Source organism: Heliconius melpomene, chromosome 9 (assembly GCF_056956725.1).
Source record: "Heliconius melpomene rosina isolate 202511_hmr_F chromosome 9, ASM5695672v1, whole genome shotgun sequence".
In the NCBI taxonomy this organism is placed as follows: domain Eukaryota; kingdom Metazoa; phylum Arthropoda; class Insecta; order Lepidoptera; family Nymphalidae; genus Heliconius; species Heliconius melpomene.
The window spans coordinates 5,122,938-5,149,947 of record NC_140397.1 but is presented as its reverse complement, the minus strand read 5'-3'; the positions used below and the strand labels follow the sequence as shown (position 1 = coordinate 5,149,947).

Below are 27,010 nucleotides of genomic sequence, written 5' to 3'. Positions count from 1 at the left end.
ATTTGGGACCGGAAGTATCTTAAAATCAAAACAACATATTGTGTTGTTATATAACTTGTTCTCCTTAAAATTTAATACGACTAGACTAGATTTATAGCAGCTTTCTTCAGAAATATATAATTAGTATGTCGATCCAGTCTAGTTTGGCGACAGATTTCTTTCTATTTTGATTGAGCCTTGGCCCTGGGGTACAAGTGTGTGACAGAAAACACGACAGGTTATAGGTTCGATTTCTCCCTCTGATAACCTCTCTGGAACAGAGTGTCTTACCACTAGGCTGCCTCTGTAACGTGACCGGTATTTAGTTATTTAATATGGTACCTCTTGCAACATAACGATACGGTCGTCAGAAATAAACAAAATGCTTATAATTTATGTGAATATTAATGTGTTTAATGAATTATAAACATAATATATTTAATTTTTTTTTTAGAGGCGAAGGCGTGTTAGACAACACTAAGATGAGTTGTTATTGTATAAAATGTAATTGAAGCCCACGATTTTTTTGCTAAATATGGTACCTCTATACATAAAGTTAAGTGGCCATTTCGTAAATAAGTATTAGTACTATTAAAATATGTTTTTATAATTTAATATATAAAAATATTTTATATTTATTGTAAGTTATATAATTTTTGTGTGGTCGAGGCAATGCGCGGCGTTGAATTGCGCCACTCAACACGCAATGCCTCCAGAACTCGGCGGAATGTGAGGAACGGAGTGTCTTAACACTAGGTTCCTACTGCCTATCCTGCCGTGTGCGGGACACAGCGTGATGCTGATTTTTTTTAAATTTTAAAGTGCCTAAAGGCGAGCCCAGGCTCATGGACTTCTTTTAAAATACGCAAATTTTAGTTTAATAGTTAAATTTCTGTCGTGGTTGAGACTTAACGCCAGCGGTATTCTTCAAAGTAACCAAATATGGTTGCCTCATCATGTCAATTCACTGTGTAACCTGTCTGTACGTAACCAGCAAACAGCTATTAAAACATGGTGTTTGCTCAAGTGCTTCCCAACTCCATATCAAACTGGTTCATCTAAGTCTACTTTTATTTTTGGTCATTTTTTGTTTCGATAACAAAAGGTTCCCTTTTTGCCCTTGAATTTACTTACGTGACTGACCTTTTGGTTTCATGTTTACTGATGGTGGGTTAAGCCGAAGATCGTGGATTCTGTTCTAAATATGATTGTAAGCTTATAAAATTATGTATCTTTATAATATTGTTTCTATAGCAATAATGAAAAGAAATTATTCGTATATTTTTAACTTTATGGAAACTATGAATTAAGTATTGTAATAATTTTACGTGTAAAGTCAATATCACGCTGTCAGCTTCACGCTGTATCCCGCACACAGTAGATTAGGCAGGGGGAACCTAATCTTAAGACACTCCATTCCCCACTTCCCGCCAAATTCTGGACCTTCGACCAAAATATATTAAATCAACCAATCATTTAACAATAACATTTAAAATACTGCTTAGATATTCTACTCTTGAACTATGGTATAATTACCGTTTAAAATGTAAAGAATGCTCTACCTGCCTCCAGTACTTGAGTCCTATAAAAATATGGAGTTATCAGTAAAAAAAAAACATACCGCTTGTTCACAGTAGCTGGAAAGGAAAGCAATGCAGCTCCTTTACCCTTTTACGTTACTTGGCCATATTTATTGACTGACTTCTCTCAAATTGTTTAGTGTTGAAAGTGTATCGAATTATATAGAATCCATATAATCGAATTCTAGTTAGGTGACCATATTTGTCATAGTTTAAGTTGAACTCGTTTGGTCTTTCTTATCTTTTCTTTATTATCTTTCTTTTCTCACATGTCATCCCTTAAATTAAAGGCGATGAAAATTTTGTAACATCTCAGTATCAACAAGGTGTCATTGAAGTTATTCGCCTTTGCTTGACTCAATTTACAACGTTATTAACGGGTCTTCTTTCCCATATTGAAACTACTAGAATCTAGATAACAAGCAAAAAGAAGCTTTTTATTATATAAAAATGTGCTTCGAGAGGCAGAGGAAACTTAGTGTTTAGACACTTCGTTCCCCACTTTCTGCCGAATTCTGGAGGCGGAGGAGAATGATTTTGAAAAAGATTAATTAACTTTATACATTTTATTACAAATATTAGAAATAGAAACAGCTAATATTTGCTTATCGCGACTTGCAATTAATGCATTACATCTCAGAATGGTCATTAAGATTTATATTTACGCTTGATTTTTCCAGTTCTAAGATTTCTTATGACATTGATATAACGTTCGCATTTATCATTATTTCCTTATGATAATATTTATCTTGCTAATATTCTAACTAACGTCTAATTATCAGGCCAATCGTGGCGAAGGGACGCAAGTGTGTAAAAGCGATTGGTTGTGGGTTCGATTCCCACTCGAATAAATAAAATATTTATTTTAATTCATATTGTCATTTCTTTGCTCTGGTCTCGAGTTGAAGCTCGGCGTTAAGTTCTGCGATTCAACATGCAATGACTCTAGAATTCGGTGAATTATAGGGAATGGTTCCCTCTGCTGATTACCCTCTAATTAGGTTACACTATCACAAACGAGGTCGCGGTTAGTGATAAATGTGTCTAAAGACTAACATATCTTTAGATTTCAGGCCAATTATAAAGCTGTATATTGCTGTGTTAGACCACTCGATTTTATACTATCAATAAATTTATATAAATGTAGACTACACTTCTTACGCATTTGTAGAAATAAATTAAAACTGATTTTGCATATTTTAATAGCAAGTTTTAATGTAAATTAGATGTTCATTAGGTTGAAGAGTTGTCATTGTCGATTAGAAAGTTTTGCGTTTCAAATGGTAATTGATTGGTAATAGCATAAGTATATTTATAAATTATCTAGTGTATGTTTTTTCTTCAACTTCACGCTTTATCCCGCAGACAGCAGGGTAGGCAAAAGGAACCTAGTGCTAAGACACTCCGTTCTCCAGTTCCCGCCGCATTCTGGAGGCATTGCGTGTTAAATGGTGGTAACGGTAACAGAGCGAGGATATGAAAATAGTAAATATTTCATTTCGTCGAATGGGAATCGAACCTGTCGCGTTTATAGTCAAACGCTTGTGCCACTGCGTTACGACTGACCTCAATATTGTTAATAGTTTCATACGTATATATAAATTACTAGCGGCCCGCTCGCGGTTTCACCCGCGTGAACTATGTTATTATTAATTTCTGTCCCATGGCTACGTCCTAGTGACGTCTATGCAAAATTTGAGACTCCTAGCATTTAGTAACGAATGACAAAGACAAACCCCTTAGAAGTTGAATATTACAAATTCCCGTCTTAGCGAGCACCTACGTCCTATAAGTAACTCCTATGCAAAATTTCAGATTCCTAGAATATGTAGTTTCTGAGATTTCGTGATGAGTGAGTGACCTTTCGATTTTATATATATAGATTTATTAAATAGTTATATAACTAGAAAGATTTGAAACATTTTATGCCAATTTATTTAAATTAAAATCACTATTTGTAACAATTTCATAAAATTTATTTCATTTTTGGTTGCCTGTAAGAAATCGTTTTAAAAATTAATCATTGCACTTTTTTCTATTCGTAATAATATTTTTGTAATAACAAGAACTGTTTTTTTCTTGTTTGTGAAATTAGGTATTATTTTATTATTAATGGCAATTTTTAATAATTATAGCCATTTTTGTCTTTTTGTATAACACGGTTACAATTATAATTCTAAAGAAGAGGTTCCCAATCTTTTCTTGCTCAAGGACCACTTTTATATCAATATAGCAGAGACCTCTGGAGGTATAATCAATATAAACTGTGACCGCCTCACCGCAAAATTAATTTTAATTTTTAAATTTTAAAATTTTAATTGTTTGCGGACCATTTCTAAGCTTCTGCGGACCACTGGTGGTCAGGGGACCACTGGTTGGGAACCACTGTTCTAAAGCATTAGCTCAAATTATATTCTACGAGTATAATAGATAATCTAAAACACGTATCAAACATTTGTTTATACTGACTGATATTAAAACTAATATTTTCTACATCCATTATGGGTTATCAATAACCAATAAAGCTGTATTTACGAACGTCCCGAACGAATGTAATTTCTCTAGTAAGTATTATGAAACCTACAGTACTAGTTACACAAAGCGTGACCTTCTTGGCCCGCTGCTCGTATAACGGATTGGTCTTCTGGTTAGGGAGGTTTTCCATTTATTATTAATTTTGTGATTTTTTTTCTTTATTTAATTGGAAATTGTAGAGTGATATAGTGTCAGAATGGGAACGATGGCTTTAGGTTTGATGTTCACACAGGGGAAGTGATAATTGAAATAAAATATGTTTTTTTTTAAATAAGATACTATATTTTTTTTATACAAAAGATATCTATAATTATTATTTTTTGTATTCTAATGATTTAGTGAAAAGTTAGATCATTAGAATTCGGCAGAAAGTGGGGAACAGAGTGTCTTTACACTAGGTTCCCTCTGCCTATCCTGCTGTGTGCTGGAATACAGCGTCAAGCTGACTAACAATTATATCCACACCTCAAATGTAGCAAACCTATCAAATTTTGTTTATTCTTATATCAAAAATTATAAATAAGGTACTTTCGATATACTTAAAGTTATCTATATCTCAAGAATCAACATTAAAATGCATTAGTATCCAGTGGACCGAGAGGTTTAGGATTGATAGTTTCCTAGGACTATACAGTTACTCGGTATCGCACTGAAATGTGATATCACTGGGTGTTACACTGTGCTAGTTTACAGAATATTGCCTCTGCAAGATCCGTGGTCAACCACAAAATGTGAAATCAACCTTCAATTGCTTGGATATGTCTTTGATGATGACGGTATATTTGATAAATCTTTGTAAATTCGTTTTTTAGTTTTACGCTTTATCCCACACCAGCGGGTTAGGTATAGGAACTTGCAAACCTGGAAACATTTCGTTCCCATTAAGATATTTCCGTTACTCATTTTTCCGCGGGATTCTGCGTGTTGAGTGGCGAAACCCACAACCTGTAACCTGTAACCTGGTGCCCCTGTGGCACAACTGGCCTCATTTCCTTGGTGATTATTAGGTACGAGTTTCATATCCGTTTTTATCTTTAGGGATTGGGATACAGTGTGAAGCTGTTTAAAAAATTAAGATTTTTTTTAACTATAAGCAGCATAGGTTTATTACATATAGTATGTGGAAAATATAAACAAGAGATAGGTATATGTATATATTTTATAGCAAAGGTAATATTATTAATGTCATCATGTAATATGATAAAATGCACTCTCAAGATTGTTGCAGTGTTTTGTTTCTGATGGTGTTGGTATTTGAACTCATGTACTCGTGGGTGTTTTGTGATAGTTGACACTTGTGCGTCCACAAATACCTAGATATGTTTGTATTCGTATTGGCTTTGTTAAGTATTACTTAATAATGATAACTATAAACATATGTATATTCCATATAATTATATTATACAGTTATTTTAATTTAAATATTTTTTGGACATAAAAATATAATTAAGGATTTACTTTAAATTCGCATTAAGATGTTAAATGTACCTGTAAGAGTATAAATAAAAAGTCAGAAATAAACTTTAATAATTGATCAATATATATATATACTTCAACTGCTGTATCCCGCATGTAGCTGGGTAGATAGAGAGAGCCTGGTGTTAAAACACTGCGCCTCACTCTCTGCCTTAGTCTAAAGGAATTGCGTGTTGAGTGGCGGGACTCAACACCGTGCTTTGCCTCGACATCGGAGCGAAGAAATGAAAATATTAAATATTTTATTAATTTTCTCCAGTGAGTATCGAATCTACTTTCTGTAGCTTGTTGACAAAATATCGATATCCACTGTTATATACAGTGAAACTATACTGAGGCATTTTCTTAATTTTCCTAAGCTAGGTCATGACTATAAAATAGAATTACCTTTAGAGGTACTAAGGTGATTGAAGGCAGTAAAGTTGTTGAGGCTGAAGCCTTATTAGTAATAGAAGCTAGTTTCATAAAACCCATCAGCATCAGCACATGGAGAAAGCTAAAACTATAAGTAACGAATTTTTTAAAGTGTAGGTAGTGTACTAATATTCACAAAACGTAAAATAAGTTACAGAGATAGGAATATTTTGTTGTGTGGACAATTATTAAATTATTATATATATGTAAAGTACTACCTAATACACATTTTTTGTATCCCACATATAGCATTTTTTGTATCCCACATATAGCATAGGCAGTGGGAACCTTACGTTAACACACTTTCCTTATTTTCGAATCCACGATCGTTGAATTTCCAGCTACACGTTTGTGCCACTGCGTTATAACGGCTTTAATATTAGTAAATATTTATCCGTATATATTACAATACAAAATTTTGTTTACAGAGACACCCTATACCGTCTTTCACTTCGTGGCCTACGCCAGCTGGAGAGAGCGGAATGGCTGGCGCCGGTGGAGAAGACCAAGATGTGCCAAAACAAAGGGCAAACAGAAGATAATTGCCATAATTACGTTAAAGTGTTACTCTCGTATGGACACAAGCTGTTCGCGTGTGGAACTAACGCGTTCAGCCCACTTTGCAGCTGGAGAGAGGTGAAGTATTTGTTGATTGATTTGGAATACTTATATTTATTGTATTAATGAGACCATTTGTGGCGCAGGAGCACAAGTTTGTGTGGGTTCGATTCCCATTCGTGCAAATGAAATCTGTAATATTTTCATTTTTTCGATCTGGTATCACTGGTTAATTGGTTTCTGGCTTCTCTATCCATGCATACAGCAGGATAGGCAAAGGAAACTTAGTGCTAAGTGCAGTGCCAAATTCTGTAGGCATTGCGTTTCGAGTGGCGAAACTTAACGCCGTGTTTTGCGTCGTTACCAGAGCGAAGAAATGTAAAGTGCGGATCGAACCCACAACCCGTTGCGCTTAATCGCTCGCTTACTACTAGCCTCTAGTAGTACCACATACATGCAAGAAGCAATATACTAGTTAGAAATTACAGATGCTAGTGTCTTTGCAGTAGATATATAATCTTTCTTTAGGTTTATAGCAGGAGAGAGTTGTCTGTTTCGTTTGATCTTTGGCTATTTGCGTTATAATGTATCGTCAACATAATCTCAGTAACTACGTATTTGCGTCGAGCAGTCTCCAGTATGGTATATCTGTGTAAATATTACTTATATGCTAATACGTGTTCTTACGCTGTTTTACTATAAAATGCTTGTATGGTTTTTAACCTGTTGTATAGGGTTATGGGTAGAGTTGATTTTGTTGTTTAGAAAATCTAGAATTAGTTAATAATAATGAGAAAATTGTCGAAATTACTTCTTTGTTGTTGTACTCAACACGTAATGTCCTCCAGGTTTTGGTGGAAAGTGCGGGACGGAAGTTAATGGGAACGGAGTGTCTTATCACTAGGCCCCCAGGTTTCCTCTGCCTACCCTATTATGTGCTGGATAGAGGGTGAAGCTAAAAAAAACTTATTGCGATACTCATATTTCTTTTAGAATATTTTTTTTAGGATCATTTACATTAAAAAACGGTTTTCTTAATTGGCCAAGCGATTCACAAGTAATAAGATTCTCATTTAAACATGCAAATTATTATCTATTTTTTATGATAGCGGTTGTTTTTTTAGAAAAAAAGCACTTGCTGGGAACTGTCAATGTGAGATGTTATCTTATCTCAAGAACCTGTGAGATAGTATTAATTTTTATTGAGAAACAAGGCCGGCCGGCAATTAGCTGTGGGCCACTTTGTTTTGTCACGTCTTAATAATGCGTGACAAATATTTAGAATTTCTCCACTTAACGTGTTTTAGCTTCAATTTACTCGTTTACTTCTTTGTTTTAATTGTTTGTGTTTTCAATGTGAAAATATTTATTTTTGTCTGGTTTGAGCGATTTTATCGAAATAAATGAGAACTAATTGTATCTAGTCTAATATTTGTCTAGTATTTGAAAATTGGTACCTGACATTTCTTATAAACGGTATAGACACAATTTCCCTTATGATTTTTTTAATATAAAATCAGATATAGAAAGAAGATATGTTAGTGAATTTAAGGAAAAAATTAAATGAGTTTCAATTATCATATGAAGAATCTAACGATATTATATTCTCTCAAAAAAATTAAATAATAGAGGCCTGTCGTGATTGACCACCATGCGATTGTTAAGGCAGGTTATAGGAGCAATTCCCACTCGAGTAAATAAAATATTCAATATTTTCACTTGTACTCTCTGGTAACAAGGCAAAGCGCGGCGTTGAAATCCGCTAATCAAGACGCAAGGCCTCCTGGACGGAAATGTCTCAATTAGAATGAAAGTCTCAATACAGTTTTCTGGTTCCTACCTACCTACTAAAACATATTATTCCAATTTAAAGTAATTTAACATTTTGTTCTCCTTCCATCAGATTGAATCACTAAACATGGTATCTGGATGGGTGCCGGGGGTCGCGCACTGTCCCCATAACCCTAATTCCAACGTAACTGCAATATTCGCAAGTAGCGGAGAATACTACGCGGGGACACCTACTGATTTCACCAGCTCTGACACAGCTATATGCAGGTTTGTTATATATTATAGTAGTAGAAGAATCCGTTGTAGCGGTGATTGTGGGTTCGATTCTCGACATTGTTACCCATTAAGCTATTTTTGTTTCCTCGCTTTGATAAGAAGTGTAGTGCGTCGTTGAGTTCCGCTAATAAACACACTGTCTCGTAAAATCTTGCGGAGAGTGGAGAATATAAAAGACTTCAAAAAAGAAAAAGATAAAATGTAGCTGAGTATAAATTTATACAATAAAATGGTTTTTTAGGAGTCAAGGGGCATCCCCTAGAAAATCAGGCATGTTACGGACATCCCAGTACGATTTCAACTGGTTGAACGAACCGCAATTCGTGGGGAGTTTCGAGGATGATTTCTTCGTATATTTCGTATTTAGAGAAGTCGCTGTGGAATACTTGAATTGTGGAAAGGTGAGTTTTATGGTAGTAATGATATATGTATGTCTTTATATGGGGGTTGGAGAAAGCTATAGTGTTGTGGATTTACTCTTGCGAAATTCGAGAGGTGTTTATATATATACATACATATTTAATATGTAAGTGATGGTTGTGGTTTTGATTCCCACTCGAGGGTATGAAATATTTAATATTTTCTTTTCATTGCTCTGTTAACGAGGCAAAGCGCGGTGTTGAGTTTCGCCGCTCGACACGTAATTGACCAATTATATTAATAAATTTAATGTATTATGCATTTTAGATAATATATTCGCGCATAGCCCGAGTGTGCAAGAACGATTCAGGCGGACATCTAGTGATGAAGGACAATTGGACGACGTTTCTGAAGGCCAGGCTCAAGTGCTCGGTGCCCGGAGACGTACCTTTCAACTATGATGAAGTGCAAAGTGTAGAATATTTGGCACAGGAGAAAATACTTGTTGCTGTGTTTAGTACTCCTACGTAAGTTATTGTTTTTATTTGTTTTCTTTTTCTTTATTTAAAAATAATAAAAATATATTTGTTAAACAGTATGTAGGTAATATACTTATCATCCAAAATCTATATTTAATGTTTTAATTTTATATTACAAATGGCAACATTCTGAGAAGTATTAGAATATTGCAATAATATATTAAAATGCATAATTGTTATTGATAATAACAAAAAAAAAAACCAACGAATTCAGAGATAAAAAAATAATGGTTTAAGATTCGTAGAAATGCATGATAACCAAAATAATGTATATGTACTTAGAAATACATAAACATTTTAATCAATTTAAAGCCAGTCGTGGCGAAGGGACACGAAGTGTGACTATTAAGACTGGTTGTGGGGTCGATTCCTGCTCCAGAAAATGAAATATTTAATAATTTTTATTTCTTGGCTTTGGCGTCGAGGCAAAGAGCGGTGTTGAGGTCTGTCATTCAACATGCAATGCCTCTAGAATTCGGCGGAATATAGCGGAGTGTTTTAGCACTAGGTACCCTCTGCCCACCCTACTGTTTGCTGAATATAGCGTGACGCAAAAAAAATAGTTTTTCTTTAAGAAAATAAACTTTTAAAACTAAACTCTAATTGTCACGTTGCTAAGACACTTCAGTTGCAAACAGCTGTCACCCCTCAAGTCACGTGTACGACGATGGTCTAATCATGTCACGTTTACAATGAAACAGTTCTATGTCTTCTATTCAATTTGCATGGAATTACACGAAAATTGGATATAGAAGTTAAATATTTTTTAGTATTATATGACGTCATAGTTTCATATACCTATCGTGGTGGTTGGTTGGCTGTGTTCTGTAGGTCTCAATCGATAAAGAACAATATGAAATGTTGTCAATAAACAATATGAAAATTTATGAAAGGGTTTTTTTTGTCGCAATATATCGTAAAATTGGGGAAGAATGATAAGTTTATTAGAACTTTAAAAAATCCGTTTGGTTTAATGGCTACTAAATACTAAACTATTTTATTATAATAAAAAAACCATAAGAATTTAAAAATATTGTCGCGTTTATAGAGTTGTAAGTGGTTTAAGCGGCCTTTTTCATCTATATATATAAAATCGAAAGGTCACTCACTCATCACGAAATCTCAGAAACTACATGTGCTAGGAATCTAAAATTTTACATAGGAGTTACTTATAGGACGTAGGTGCTCGCTAAGACGGGAATTTGCAATATTCGACTTCTAAGGGGTTGTTTTTGGGGTCGAAAGTTTGTATGAAACTTCGTTACTACAAATGAGTCTCAAATTTTGCATAGACGTCACTAGGACGTAGTCATGGAGACAGAAATTAATAAAAACATAGTTGACGCGGGTTAAACCGCGAGCGGGCCGCTAGTATAAAATAAAACTACTTAAAATTAAATATGATTTGTTTTAGCTTCATGCTATATCCCGCACACAGGAGGATAGGCAGAGCGAACCTGGGAACCAAATGTAACAATTCGTTCATTGCTTGTTAAGTGGTGGAACTTAACGCCGCTCAATCGCTAATAAATTAATATTTACGTTTTATTGCAGTAACAGCATAGCTGGCAGTGCAGTATGCATATACAACATGTCAGACATTCACTTAGCGTTTGAAGGTCCATACAAAGTGCAAGACTCACCTATGTCTACTTGGGAGCAGAGGACGCCCACACGACAGGCCCGGGAGCACTTTAGATGTAACTCTGATGCTATGTGAGTTATTTAGAAATTGTTGATTCATTGTTTTAAAGCGTATATTTTTAAGTCTAAGCAGGGTTCCAGAGGGAACCTAATGTCAATGATTTGCTCTCCATTTTGCCGGACGTGTTGAGCAGCGGAATTCCTTGCTTGGTTTATCAGAGCGGAGAAATTAAAATAATTAATAATAATAATAATAAAGCCTTTTATTTTCCTATAAACATAAAATTCTACACATTTCACAAAAATAAACATCTTACAAAAATAAATAAAGTTTACAGTAAAATTTACTACATACATATTAAATTGGAAATACAATTTTCACATGTTATTATAATTTATTTATTTTTTTTCTTTACATATATATACATTTTTTTTTATCTAAACCATAACACTACCACTCAAAACCACTAAATTAAAATAATTAAGGTATAATAATTATGTGGGGAAAATGGCATCTTCTTTTGTAAGCTTAAAATCTAGTGGATAAATATATATTTATTTCAATTCTCTTGATGAATCTTTAATTATTTGTTAAATTGTTTTAAACTCCGTTAAGAAATAAGATCGAATAAATAAGAAAAAGAAATATTACTATAAACACTTAGGACAAAAATTTAAATTTAATTTATACTAAAAAGAAATTTTCGAAGATTCGCAATTTTATTTGAACGTCCTTTATGCGTATTCAAAATTAAAAGCTACCATTACGTTATTGTTAATACAGCAATGTAAATATATGCAAATTTACAGTATGTGGTATAGTACGGTTGACAAATCGTGGCCGCTGGACCTGTTATGTTGTGTGAACTTATGCGCGTTGTTCACTCAATAATAGAAATAAGAAAAATAATAAAATTAAACTTGTGCCGCAACCCACAACACAGCTAACTACAGGACGGCCATTATTTATCGACCTTACTATACGCCTAAAATTATCATTCCACACCATTTGTGGGATATATTAAGAGAATGTAATGAGTCATTATTATGCTTTTGAAATAATTTGATAAGTATTTTAAACTGTTATCTTTTAAGGGTCTGTTTGTCGGTCAGTTTCTCGATTGTATTTTTGTCGATGACTAACAGTTTACTTGTATTTTGTTTTTTATCTAATATCTTTAGAAGTAATATAAAAATACGTAATACAGTTTCTACTGTCTGTGGTTGACACAAAAACTACTCGATAGATTTTCAATAAACGTTTTTATTCGATTTCTAATATTTTTGCATGCTTATGAAAGATGAGTGATGAAGTTACAGTTTGTTTAGAAAGCGTTTAAAATATAAAAAGTTTTTAAGCAACAAGTTTAATTCTTTATTTCTTATTCTAAGAAAAACAACGTGTTTATATATTATTTTTTGTGTTGTCCATTTACTTTAATAAAATATATTTACAACTCACAAAAGTTATCAAAGACTCGTAATAAATTTGAATAATTTATTTTATAGCTTGAGGCTTGAGAGTAATTAAAAATGTTATTTTAAAAGCTCATAAAGAATACATTTTAATATGTTTGAATCAATACCCGTATAAAAAGGTTTACTTAAAATATTTTAATGCAGTTAAATGTTTCGCATTGAATATTTGCTTAAAAATATTATGATTGTAGAAAAAATGTTTAATTTTTTTTCTTATATAAAATTTAGATAACAATGACCTGACATTAAATAAAAATCTATACTTTGCTTATCGGAGAAGGGAGTGTCTTGACACTGAGTTTTCCCTGCTTACCTTGCTGTGTACGAGATTAAGCGTTAAGTTTATAAAAGAGATAGATAAGACAAATATTTGGCAGTTTGGGAAGTAAGTGTGCCTTCTTATTTTATTTTATCTATTCCAGATCGCATCAATCAATAGAATTTCATAAATATTACTTAATGTATGAAGCTATACAACCTATATCAGGGGAACCTGTTTACAAAGCTACACTAGAACGCTTTACCCACGTAACAGTCGATGTTGCCAACACTAAACATGTTAATAAACAATTAGTTGTGTTTGTGGCAACACAGAAGAATGATATATTAAAGTTGGCAATACTGCCCAAATATGAGGGCGCGTGTGTGGCGGAAATTTGGAAATTGAAAGATGAGAAAGGAGGATTTGATATACTGTCGATGCAGTTTGTAAAGGATACTGTAAGTAATTTTATTAGTTAGATAAATATAAATAATAATTGACGTACCTTCGAATGCCATAAATTTTAATTAATCTAAATATTTAAACTCGAGTAACGTTGGGTCGGCGACTAAGATGCTCAGAGAAAGTAAATTGTCTTGTTTGTAATAATCACCAAATATTTAAATTTCACTAATTAAAATTTGTGGTGTCGACATGAATGACATGAGTAAATTATTAAACAGATTTCCGGATATACTTTTTTAATGTTGTGGTGTCGAATTCCACTTAAAGTAAGAATGTATAAACGAGTTTCCTCACCCCAAAAAAATTGATCACAAAATTCACTGTACATAATAAAAAAAAACAAATATTTAAAAAAAAAAACTTTAATTTCCAGATGTCCCTCTATATAGGTAGTGACTCAGGAGTTCTCCGTATATCCAGTGAAAGATGTTCAAGATATAAAACCAGATCTAGTTGTGTCAACGCCGTAGACCCACATTGTGGGTGGGATGATGCAAGGGAGATTTGTGTTAAAGCGTCTACGTATATACATGAGCCGTATTTCACTCAAGCCACTGGGAGTTGTCCGTCTGTTAGTGCGCCTGGTAAGTTTTAGATTGTTTTTGGTTTTAAGTTGTATCCCGAATACAGCAGGGTAGGTAGAGGGAACCACGCATCTAGTGGGAACTTGGTGTTAAGACAATCTGTTCTCCCACACACGTTCTAGAATTGCCTTGTCCACATACACTGCCCAATTTTCGAGACATATTGAATGATTGGAGCTATAAATATAATAAGTGATGTGTACGTCCATAACCACTTAGCCCATGTATTGGCTTAAAATAAATATTATTAAATTACATCAACATAGGCAAATTTATAAACGTAAAATATATATATTTTCTAAAAGTTTTCCTACTTTTATTGTTATTTTCCTTTCCAGTGGACGGCGGTTGGTCGTCATGGTCGGAATGGGAGCATTGTGCTCAAGACAGTACTCAACACTCAACCTATGGGGACGACAAGCCCGACATGTGTTGGTGTCGGACACGACGCTGTGATAACCCTAAACCGGCTAATGGCGGACAGAATTGTATTGGTGAGATTTTAAATTAATAGTTATAAATTCTTTAGTGTAGTTATTCTTGAATTTGTTTTTTTATTTTTACGTTGTATCCAGCATATAAAAGGGGAAGCTAAGAGAACCTTGACGCTCCGATGTCTATATTCCGCCCGAGACATTGCATGTTGAGTTTGTTTTTGTCTAACCAGTGGGGGGTTTAATTTCCCCATTTTAATTGACAATAGTTATTTTTTTTAAGTGAAAAAAAAATTCGAAAATGTTTAATATTGTTACACACTTCTCGACTTCATAAATTTTCTCTTAATTTTTACTAAGATATCAATAATACTAAAAAAATATCCTTAATTATCTGCAGGCGCAAGCATATCAGTAACTAATTGCACAGTCCACGGGGGTTGGTCTGCGTGGTCCTCCTGGTCGGAGTGTTCAGCTTCTTGCGGCATTGCTGTCAAGTCCAGCAGACGGTCTTGCACCTCCCCTGAGCCCAAGTTCGGGGGTCGTGTTTGTGTTGGACTTGATGTACAGGATATGTACTGCACCCAGCTACCTCCTTGTCCAGGTTTGTGTATCAGTAACTATTAGTCAAAAAAAAGAGTTCTAGGAGGCATATCATGGTGTAATCACCATCCGTTTTGTTTAGGCTTCAAATAATAAGTAATATAAGTAACAAGTTATATAATCTATGGGATTTGGTCAGCATGGTAAAATAATTTTCCCAGATAAATATTCGAAATTGTCCCATCTACTGAGTTTCGTCGGCATGGTCACCTTATTTTTCAAGATTATTGCTAAAACTACTTAAAAATACCTAAAAAAACATAAACAGAAAATCTAATTTAAAAATTAACACATAATAAAACATTCAATCCAGACCCAGCTTTAGCCCCAATCGACGGTGCCTGGTCGTCATGGGGTCCATGGTCTCCATGCACTGGTACCGGCTGCGGCCCAGGATCTGGGACTAAAGAAAGAAAACGAACCTGTGACAACCCATCGCCAACACACGGTGGTGCTGAATGTGAAGGTCAAAAAAGTGAGAAGCAAACATGTGATTTACGCCCTTGTGAATTGAGGAAAGCCACTGCTTGGACGCCGTGGGTGCAAATACCAAGTGAGTTTTTTTTTTAAATAAATTTATTAGTTAAATTTGCTAGGCTTATCCTATAGTGCCATCAATGAGTGGTGGTCGTACTGAAACTAGCTGAAGATGGCTGCACAGATTAGATTTTAGCACTGTTCTATTTGACTATTACTGCTACTTCAGCAAAAGTTAAGAAAACCTAACTCCAGGGCGGCCACGACTAGTCAACCTTACTGTACCTATTGAATTAGATTTTTACATTTGTGTTGATACTCAGATATATACAGATATAGATTTACAGATAAAAAATATTATTGAAATTTTCGTGTTTTGCTTGATACATTATATGGATGTTTCTTTGAAAAATATTAATTACAATATATTGAATTAAAACGTAAAAAAACATAATTAATTGTTTCAGGTAATGCATCTGATGGAAGTTACAGCGAGAAAAGATTTAAATTTTTATGCAAAGCGCCTACTCCAGAACAAATTAGAGTAAGTATATTAGTATTTTGTACAGCTAGTAATATATCATAATAAAAAACAGAAAATATATATACGGTAATATGTATACGGTAGGCGAATGAATATTTTAGTTGTTTTTATGAAATAATGTTAATTTAATGAATCAATTTGTCACTTATTCCAGTAAAGAATAAGTAATTTTCATAATCCTGGTAATTAATAATTTAACAAAAAATAATAATTTTGAAATTAAAAAAAAACATAAAAATAAGAGCTGATTTATCACAAGCATTAAGTTAAATATATATAAAAGTTAGATGCTTTATTTTTTAACGTTAGAGTTAATATCTCAAATGGTTCTCCTCGGAACCATAAGCGTAGATATGGAAGGGGCTGTGTAGTCGGTGGTGGGTCCAAATCAGAATATTAAACTTAAAAAACTAGAAAAAAAAACTTTACATAATTACTTTACTTTAATGTTCAAAACTAAAGACAGCGTCCCTTAAGAAAATATCTGTAGATACGTCTCTAAACCTAATAATAACTAATATCAAACCAATAGCTATCTCTCGCACGTGAAGAGGAACGCTACTGCAACGCCAGAGGTATCTGTAGTAACACGCCGCCCGACACGTCGTGGGGAGCCTGGGGGGCGTGGGGGGCGTGCTCGGCCCCCTGCGGCGGGGGCCAGCAGGCGCGCACCCGCCACTGCCACCAGCCCCCCTGTGAGGGCCCCTCGGATATGCTGCGGGCTTGTAATGTGCAAGCGTGTGTGGGTTAGTCTATTTTTTATACTAAAATTATATACCGTTGTATCATACGTATACATGTATGACACAGTTCACCACTTTTTTCCGCCGTGCTTTGTCCTTACTAGACAAAAAGAAGGAAATGTAAAATTAAATAATTGAATCTCCTGTGTGTAATCAATTCGCCAAAGTGGAAATCGAACCCATACGCTTATACCAAGGCTGCTTTGATTAAACTTAAGAACATTGCGTTTGCATCAGTATTTCTGAAAAACTAAATTACAGATTACTAAAAATAAATTTACAAGTTTCCTATTGAAAATTTGTATGTCCTTCTGAAGAGAGTAACCAAAGCGTATTTTTCTATAGGTGAATGGTCATGCTGGAGTGAATGGAGTGAATGCAGTGGGGATTGTGACACGACCGGGCACCGAACCCGCTCTCGTACTTGCTTGTCACCAGAAGGTTGTGCGGATGCAGGCGCTGCTTTAGAGAGAAGAATTTGTGTTAACAATTGTGCAGGTTAGTTTCTTCTAGAAACTAGGAGTTTTAAGTGAAACTGACGGAGCATCTTAACACTTAGGTGCCCTCTGCCTACCCTGCTATGTCCGGGATACATCGTGAAGCTGATTTATTTATATTTTATTTTTGAATACAGGAGCTATTAGTCAAGATAGTACGTTCTATGCTTCCCTCCTAATTTTAGACTTATATAAGGATAAAAGAATCAAGTCAAGGAAATCTTTTTTTTATTTTCCCCAATAGAAACAGAGATAGGTTGGGGAGCGTGGGGCTCGTGGGGCGCGTGCGCGGGCGGCGAGCGCGTGCGGCGGCGCGCATGCGAGGCGGGCGCGTGCGTGGGCGCGCAACTGCAGGTCGCCAATTGCGACGATGGCGATATGGATAATGGTAGGGGATTTTTTTGTAATGGTGTTTTTGCTTTGTTGCGAATTCAGGTGTTAGAGGAAAGGTAGAATTTTATTTTCATTGTATGTTTATTATTTTAAATATATTATTTAGCACTAACAGTATACAAGTAGTAGATGTGTGCATTATATTACAGTTAAAAGTTACGTGATCAATAACATTTACTTACAATTGGTATTTAAGAAATACCATTAGAAAATATTCTCAAAATAATTTATATAGAAAACCTTTCTTTAAACATATATTTTTTATTATTTGTTTTCTTTTTCTAGAATTGTATGCCATGCCGGCGTATAGTCAGAATGTGGAAATGGCGTCTTTCGTAACTATGCCGAGGGAATCTTTAGGCATTGGCGGGATCGTTGGTTGTGTGGTCGCTGCTTTCGTTATGGGTGAGTATTATAAAATGTACCACCTAAAAAAGAAAATAAATAAATTTGATGCGGTGTTAGGTTCCGCTAACTAATACCCAATGTTTCTTAAATGCACCGAACGTTGATATTACTGATAACATTTATGTTATTGAATTTGTAGCGGACTTCCGCACACTATGATTTCTTGACAAATGGTAATATAAACATATCGCTCATTTAGTTCTAACTAGAGGTAGTTACAGTTTATAAAAAAATTGGCAATATTTCAAAAGATAGTATTGAGATAAAAATCAATACAATTGACAGTATTTAATATTTTTTCCTTAACTTGGCTAATAATAGCCAAACGCTATGGGCTACAGTATATGACCTTAATGTAATGAAATTTTCTTTTATTCCTTTAATATTTACTTTTTGGTAGACTGCCATCTACACTCACGTTACGTATACAAGTTACGGTACGAGATATTTTCTACGTACACCAGAAGATGGCCTTAATTTTACAATAATATTAATTTCTTATGCTAAAATTAATTTCAATTTACAATGATAAGTAATATTCCTTGAAATATATTAAAATAAACGTTTGTACCGCATTATTAAAAGGTTTAATCAAATTAAACAGGTTAAATTTTCTTTCTATGTTCCTGAAAGATAAAAATTCTGAAACACGCTATCGAAATGTTTAATCTTTTTTAGTATATAAGAAAAGTAATTTGGTATAATAGTGTGTTTGTTCATAAGAGTTAACTCTCCTTTATAAGGAGCAGACGCACGAAAATGGTGAAGATTCTTCCGAAGTCTTTACCACGGTTTTTTTTTTCAAATATTATTTGATTTTTTTAAATTTTATTATTTCAAATTTAAAATTGTAAAATTATATATAATTTTATAATACCTAATATTACAAATTAATACTTTACGTCGTACTTTAACATTAATTAATACTTCAACTAAATTTGTATCGTAATAAGGACAATATTTTTTACGCAAAGAAGACCTACTATCAGTTCCATTACGTATTGGGCGGTGGAACCTAACACCATTTTGTATTAAATAAAAAAAAACGAATTAACACATTTTACATTTAACAGGTTGCCTGGTATGTTTGGCCGGAGTGATATTCTGCCAACGTCGCGGATCTCTACCCTGGCACAAAACGCCGCGAGTCCCCTCAAGTCCTCACTATATAACTAAACAGAATAGTTATGTCACTGTTCCTCTAAAGGAAGTGGTGAGTTTTTTATTTAATTAAAAAATTTTAATTGTGTTTTACTAAATATTTTTATCATTGTATATAAAGCTGTGTTACGTGAAATAAAAACTTAACAAACATTGACTGACCAGCATTTTTGTAGAATAAAGTTTTTAATTCGACTTTCTGACAGTTTTTTTTATACATTTGTGTTCAAAATATATATTTTGGGTTTTACAGTTTTTGTTACTTTTGATTATTTGCTTCCAAAACACTAACTAACTTCAGGACGGTTAATTTTGTGTATTTATACAATTTGACGATTATTTTTGTATCATTTATTTTTATGAAATGAAAAAATGGATGTTTCTTTTATATATTATAAACACATTATTTCTTTCAAAACATTAAGCCAGGTTAAATTGTGCGGTAAAATAAGAATTCTTATAAAAGTTTCGTTTCACACTATTTACTTCTTTAAATCTATTTGGAGTCGAACAAATATAACTGTTCTCAAGTTTGTTATATCAATACGTTTTAGGACAAAGTTTCCGAGCGTGTCCAGTAAATGGTTGAACTTAGATACTTTATGTTTTTACTGTTATTAAATGTTTAATGACCGTCTGCTGTGCATTGTTACAGGTCACAGATTCAAAATAAACGTAATTTTATTATTTTACATTGACATTGCGGGTCTGTATTTTAAAATGCTTAGAAATATTGTATTTATTTAGGAAAGTGATCAAAAATTACCAAAAAAAATTATTAAATAAAAATACTTTGTCTAAAAGTGGAATGCAAAATATTACTTAAAAGTTGTATAATTTCCACTGATATTATATATTTGGTTTATTTCTTTTATTACCAACCATTCAACTTTTTATAGCTTTCCTTTAACCTGACTTGTATTGCTATAAGAAACGCGAGCACTAAAATAATTATTTTTTACAGCCACGTAAAGCGAAACGTCAGCCATCGTTTTCCGGTATCGGCAATTCAAGCGGTATTCTCCTCTCAAAAAGCAATAATATCGCGAATGCGAATCATAACAACACTATGACGACTCCCAAATTGTATCCAAAGGCCATTGCCAATGAATACGACTCTATGGGCACACTGCGGAGACATTCCAACCAGCCCAATAATAAAACTAATCTTGATATGGAAGAGGATAAGTTTTATTGAAGATTTGGACTTGGATTACAGATATTTTTATACGTTTTTAATGGACTGTTTAGCCGAATTATTAGTGCGTATTTTAATGTTATTATTTTTAAGAAATCCAACGTTTTGAACATTTTCCTATAGTCCATTGTCACGCATGATGTCTACTTGAGTCAATAACACTAAAATATACGCTATAAATCCGGTTAAAAAGTTTCTTCCAAAGGTTTTTGGAAGAATTCAAGTTCAGAAAACCTGAATGAAAAGTAAGATATATTTATACATATTTTATGAACAATCAAAGGTTATACACAAACTGTTTCATATACAAAAGATGAAAAAATTTAACACCTGCAGTGTTATTTCAGCATGAGCTTTATTAAAACCACAAAATTGTTATACACTGAAGTTTTAAGCTCTTTGAAATATTTTTCTATGTGAGATTTGCGGTCTTTGTGATTATAATGTATGAAACTAATTTTAAAAATTTTTTTAAAGCTATACTTGCAAATTAAGTAAAGTCAAACTTATTATTTTGAGTGAATGTTGGGATCACCTTTGATCGTTGTACATTTTTACATACAAAACATATTATAGACAATATCCTCAAAAGAACCATTTTAAGTCTTGTTTTCTCAAAGGTATTTGTAAGACTAGCCTTTGTTAGGCAATCTAACTTTATCGTAATTAGATCTTTGCTATATAAATTCAGATACACTGAGATAAAACTTACAGGGTACTTTATGTTTAATAGTCCTTTTTTGTCTTTTTGTTTAACTTAAAGATATTTTCTATTATAAAACGTCAAAAGGCAATATATATTTTTTTTTAAATATAAATAGTGTCTCAAAACATGCTCGTATGCTAACAACAATTTATTATATTTATCTTTGGACTTATCCGAATAGAATTTATACGAAAAGTTATTTCAGATTGCATTAACTGAATCCCTCTGGATTCCATAGAAATATATCTGTTTCTCGGTAATGTGATACATCATGTAGAGTGAAGGGTGTTTAGAATATATGGACTGTAGGGAATGCGTGTTACGATTGTATATGTATTCAGAAGTTTCCAAGGTTTCTTATTAACGATCTGTCGATACTCTTCTCTCTGTTTTTACTATTAGAATCATAAATATATTCATTGAGAGACACTTTACAAGAATAATTATAATTAAATTTAACTTACAGCTAATCTGAAAAAAAAAGTATTGGATATATCTATCCCGCTTTTTCTAATTATGGATGCTAACAAGATTAAATGATACTACATCAAACATCGCAGGTTAAAAATAAAATTAACGTTAAAGGGAGCTTTTATATAGAAGCACCTTGAATATCTATCAGCTCATATTATTGAAAAACAACTTTTGACCTTTTAAATGACGTATTCGCATCGTATCAATAGCCTACCATTTTTAGATTACGTAGGATTTATTTATATCATTCCGATACGGTCAATCTTTTGTTAAGTTCTTTAGCCAATTTGTGAGTTATTTCTATTTGTATTACTTTTGAAATTAGGTTTTTTGGATAACGTAAAAGAATTCTGAATAGTGAAGATATTTTTAGAGCTACAAATAAGATCGTTTAATATATATTCTTTCTTTTTTAATTTAATAATGTTTTTAATTGTAAATAAACTATTTTCCATTCTTAATTATTGTTACGCAAATCCAAATATTTTCATTATTTTGAAATAAATTACTCCGCTTTAGAACAGTTTTAAATTCTACCCAAAATGTTTTGTATTATTCAAATATGAGGAAAATAATTATCTAATTTCGAATAATAATAACCTTACTCGCTATCTAGTACTTATACAGCAATACCTAGAAATAGATTATCTCATCAAGTACCCTTCAGTCCCTTGATGATACTCCAACATTGGGTTTCCATGTACGTTTTAATTAGTTGTGTAACACTTGATTGATAGTAGAGAAAGTAAATATGTATTAATTTATTAATAATAGTAAAAATATATTTATTAATTGAATGAGTTTAAATAAAGCAATTTTTGGGAGATTTCTAGAAAAAATCATTAGTAGACATCTTAGAGGGCTATTTTTTGTCAACAAACTCAATTTGGCAAAGTATTTTTCATTTAACAGAATGAATTATAACAATGAATTTTTACCAATATTGCTAATTTAGAAAAAAAAATAAGCCGATAAAATGAAAGCCTTAAAAAGAAAATGGTTCTTGAATCCTTAATAGTACTTGAGCTTAATTACTTTTCTATCCTTTCTTTGAATTTTCAAATACAAGTTTTCATATTATTGTTTTATTGAGGTTATTGTCTTTAATATTTTTGAAGAGTAGACACATTTTTATTTGTGATAAAATGAATGTAGATAGTAAGAATGTTGTGAAATGGTAATGTGTTTATTTAATTGGCCAGCTATGTTAAAGTGTGCCAGTCCACATATTTCTCACTCCAAAGTTTGATAGACAATTAGACATAACTGAGTATAACTTACAATTATAACCATAATTTAAAGTATAAAGAATTATAAATATATGGAAATTTCTCTTCTCTTAACTCAACTTCATGTACTATCAAAAATGACAAAGATTTTATATGAGAATTTCTATATATTTATAATTGAATATTTTCATTTACACTATTTTTTCATATTGATCGCGCCATCTAATAACTTCTACGTAGTTGATAAAACCAGTGCCATGGTAATAGTTGTAATGTATAGTATTTTATAGTTGTACCTAGAATTAATTGAAAATAAATTAAAATATTTTATTATTCAAATGATTATGTGCCATGTAAATAAGAATATAGATAGAATAGTGCTAAAATCTCATAACGGCAGTACAAATAGCGGTGCCTTCGCTATACAAACAAACATACATATATAAATATATTAAAGCATACAATTTTTATATTTATATATATTTTTTATTATGAATTATATTGAAATGTTGAATGAGTTTCGACATGCCGTCTTGACTCATGTTGAGTCGAATTGTTGTAATTTAGAATAGATTGAATTTTTGTATTTTTATATTGTTAATTGTAATATTGTTTATGAGATGATGTATTAATTTTAGTTAGCTGTTCAAATTTTTGGCATTTTTATTTTTAATCTGTCTACGTGAAAAAAAAACGTATTATTTATGTTTGTAGTTTTATTGTCATTCTGTTATATGTTCTTTTAACTTTATGTATTTTAATAATATACAGTTTCAATTAAATGAGAAATAATAATCAATTTTAATATTAATATACTAAATGTGCTATTATTAATATGATTTTTAAATGTTTTTCTTTTGCATTCAGTGGCTATGAAATTGAAACTATCATTTCCATAGTAGATCGAGATATTAGATTAAAATATTAAAAGTTTAGCAAATACATTAAAAAAATAATATGGTTGGTGAAGTTCTAACCTCCAAGGCTGAATTCAAAAGTTCAAGGTTTTCTTTTTAAAGTTTAACTCTGTTTGTATTATGCAATTTTTTCAAATGCAAATTTTAAAAAGTACTTACATTACTAAATTCAATTAGTATTTTAACTTGTCGTTCAATTTCTTAGGCCATTATTTAATAGAAAAAACCTAAAAAATTGAAATGGAATTTCATTTACGATATATAGTTAAAAATATACATACACAAAATAAACTATATAAAAGAATCTATATATTTTGTTAATTGTATTTTAGAGGCTTTCTCCTATAAACTCACCGATTGTATTTTATATTTATAAGGTTTTTTTTAATGTAATTAATTTCACTATTCACGTCATATGTACATAAATATTTAAATTACACTGCAACCATTTAATACGAGACATATCAAGAGATGTTCTTGAAATTGTAAAAATATTCCTTATAATTTGGGTGATGCTAGTATTTTTATACAATTTTTAATGACTAGTTAGACAAATAGTGCTTAAAGCATTGATATAAAGTAAAACTGTTGATTTAGATGCTGTAAATTGTTATACGCTGACTACTTAACAAATAAAGACTGTCTTATAAACTGGATTTTTATTTCAAATATATTTCTATAGGTTTTTTTAAAAAATTAAAGTGTTATTCCATATTTACGAAAGACAAATATTTATATAGAAAATGTGTAAAATTTTAGGAATGTAGCGCGGAATTTGAACCTGCAACTCTTGGATATCCTAAAATATTAAATATTGCATTGTCTCGAGTGAAAATCGAACCCACAATCGTTCGCGTTCACAGTCGCACGCTTGTGCTTAGATATTAAAAACTTTAATGTAAATATTACGAGTTTCTACTTATATGCCTAAATCTATACTTATGCAAAATTTACCTTTCAGCGTTCTACATCAATTAATTTTATTAACATACTGACGTACAATTTACAACCCAAATAAAGCTATTACAGCATTTGATTAAAACAGATTGTCAATAAATTTGGACTATGCTCATACATTTTCATATGAATTCGGATGAACACGGCGTACATAAATTATGTTATGAATATTAGGATGAATAAACAAACATGTTTTGACGTGTTACGGCAATGGTAAGTAATGGTTATGGGTTCAAATTTCAAATGTTAATTTAGATTTTTTTTTCTTCTTAATGATTTAAGTATTCGTAGTGGGGTATGAAAAGAGAATGAGGCGAAAAACGCTACAGTTTAACGGATTTACTATATATATGAATATAAGAGGCTCTCTAACGCCTCTAGATAAATTACCTTTATATTTTTAGAAAATGTATAAAAGTTTTAGAGGAACTCAATATAGAAGGGGAGGAGGAAGAGGATAGGTGGTTTCGTTGAAAATTTCCTATATATTTCCTAAAAATAATTTTATATTCCTAGTGAATAACAGAATGCACGTCTTGCAATATCTGGCAATATCTAAATAAAGACTCTTCACCCATTTTCAGCCACATGAGAATTGAACTCACTACCATCAAATTTTCAAGAAAAATAGTACAATTTTTAACTAATTATAAATTTAGCTGGTTCTGCAAAGATTCATAAAATAAGAAAATATTAGGTTTCATATATATCTAACCGACTATTTTCTTTATCACTGTCACATTCACATAGTACCCAGTCAGTATTTTCTTTGAAATATTAGCTTGACTTGGCTTCCATTTAAAATTTCAAATGTTTCTAAGCGTACTCTGGCAGCAATTTTTATCTAAAAAGTAAATAAATGTTTTATCTTATATTTTAAACGAAGTTTAAATGTTCTAATAGGTAACAGAATAAAATACATTCTTTATAACTAGAATTTAGACTTTAGTTAATGTGAAAAATAGATTTTAATGCATTAATTCGGCATTTTACAAGCTTTTTTGTAACTTTACGTCTTTGTAAGTACTTACTATACGTGTGTAAATAAGATATTTTTTAAAGTTAATTAACGGGGTATGCTGATAAGAATGCAGAGTGATAATTACTTCAGTTTAAATTCAATATGGCCAATCATATTAAACAGTCATTCCTTGCGGAGGCACTGACAGGTTTCTTCCTCCTGACAGGTGTATTCCTTTCATACTCGAGGAAATGAAATATTTAATATTTTCATTTTTTTGGGCTGGTGTCCACGAAAAGGGGGGCGTTGAGTTCCACTCAACACACAATGCCTCAAGAATTCGGCGGAAAGTGGGGAACGGAGTGTTTTAACACCAAGTTCCCTCTGTCTACCCTAGCAGATTTTTTTTTGAAATATAAATTTAAATAAATATTTCCATTATATATCACGCGTGCAAGTAAATAATGTATAAAATATAAATAACCGTATCTCAAACATATTAAGAACAAAATTACTGACTAGAATCTCTATTTGTAAATACGTATGTATTTATTTTTGTTATTTTTTTACGCTTTAAAATAAGCTTATTTTTAAATAAGCTTACATAAAATATTCAATGCTCATTTGAATATTAATTAAATCTTCATAAATTATAATTACTTTAAGCTTGACTGGAGAAGGAACAATAAACAAGATACATTTTACTATTAAATTTTCGACTTACGAATCCAGTAGGGACGAGTTAAGATTAGATTTAATAATAATTTTCTTAGTAATTTACCGTTTCCATTAACGCAACATAATAGCTTTGAAATATGAATCACTCGAGTATGAAAGTTGTTCCGTAAATACTTAAAATTTGAATTTCAGTGTTTCAGTTCTTAAGTAAAATAAGGGTGCTTTAAGAAATACAATTTGAGAAGGAATAAAATAAATAAATCAGCTTCACGCTATATCTTGCACGCAGAAGGGTAAACAGAGGGAACCTATAACCTGATAGACGTTAAGACATTTTTTGCCGAATTCTGAAGGCATTCTCTTGACACGACAGCAAAGAAAATGGAAATATTTAATATTTTATTTCCTCGAGTGGGAATCGAACCCACATGCTGTCACATGTACCTTTACACTCTGTGCTCCTGTGAATGTTACTTCAATAAAGTATTTGTTTTTTTTAATGGCCGTCGTCGTATCACGTTTAATGCTCTGTAAAGAATTTACAGAATGTATAGAAATACATTGTAGCTCTTTTCTGTAGATTCTAATAGGTAAAGGTCAAGCAACGGGAGAAAATGGCAACGAATTAATCTTGTTTACTTTAGATATATTATATTTATTTATTTTAGTGAGAACAGTCGTGATACGT

The 27,010-nt window shown here is 32.1% G+C and overlaps 1 protein-coding gene across 2 annotated transcripts in view; it reads left to right on the top strand.

Annotated features, from left to right (window-relative positions):
• The window catches only part of Sema5c (Semaphorin 5c), a 44,673-nt gene extending 20,296 nt beyond the window's left edge, over nucleotides 1-24,377 (top strand). For both annotated transcript variants that reach the window (XM_085190088.1, XM_085190090.1), the window contains exons 4-20: nucleotides 6,413-6,620; nucleotides 8,446-8,600; nucleotides 8,851-9,010; nucleotides 9,297-9,496; nucleotides 11,063-11,224; nucleotides 13,054-13,351; nucleotides 13,732-13,942; nucleotides 14,281-14,436; nucleotides 14,777-14,980; nucleotides 15,293-15,532; nucleotides 15,924-16,000; nucleotides 16,533-16,746; nucleotides 17,089-17,241; nucleotides 17,485-17,628; nucleotides 17,919-18,038; nucleotides 19,115-19,254; nucleotides 20,167-24,377. In XM_085190088.1, coding sequence (XP_085046214.1) covers nucleotides 6,413-6,620; nucleotides 8,446-8,600; nucleotides 8,851-9,010; nucleotides 9,297-9,496; nucleotides 11,063-11,224; nucleotides 13,054-13,351; nucleotides 13,732-13,942; nucleotides 14,281-14,436; nucleotides 14,777-14,980; nucleotides 15,293-15,532; nucleotides 15,924-16,000; nucleotides 16,533-16,746; nucleotides 17,089-17,241; nucleotides 17,485-17,628; nucleotides 17,919-18,038; nucleotides 19,115-19,254; nucleotides 20,167-20,400 — 3,076 coding nt within the window. In that variant the 3' untranslated portion in view covers nucleotides 20,401-24,377. The remainder of the gene's footprint in view (nucleotides 1-6,412; nucleotides 6,621-8,445; nucleotides 8,601-8,850; nucleotides 9,011-9,296; nucleotides 9,497-11,062; nucleotides 11,225-13,053; nucleotides 13,352-13,731; nucleotides 13,943-14,280; nucleotides 14,437-14,776; nucleotides 14,981-15,292; nucleotides 15,533-15,923; nucleotides 16,001-16,532; nucleotides 16,747-17,088; nucleotides 17,242-17,484; nucleotides 17,629-17,918; nucleotides 18,039-19,114; nucleotides 19,255-20,166) is intronic.
• The last annotated feature ends 2,633 nt before the right edge of the window (nucleotides 24,378-27,010 follow it).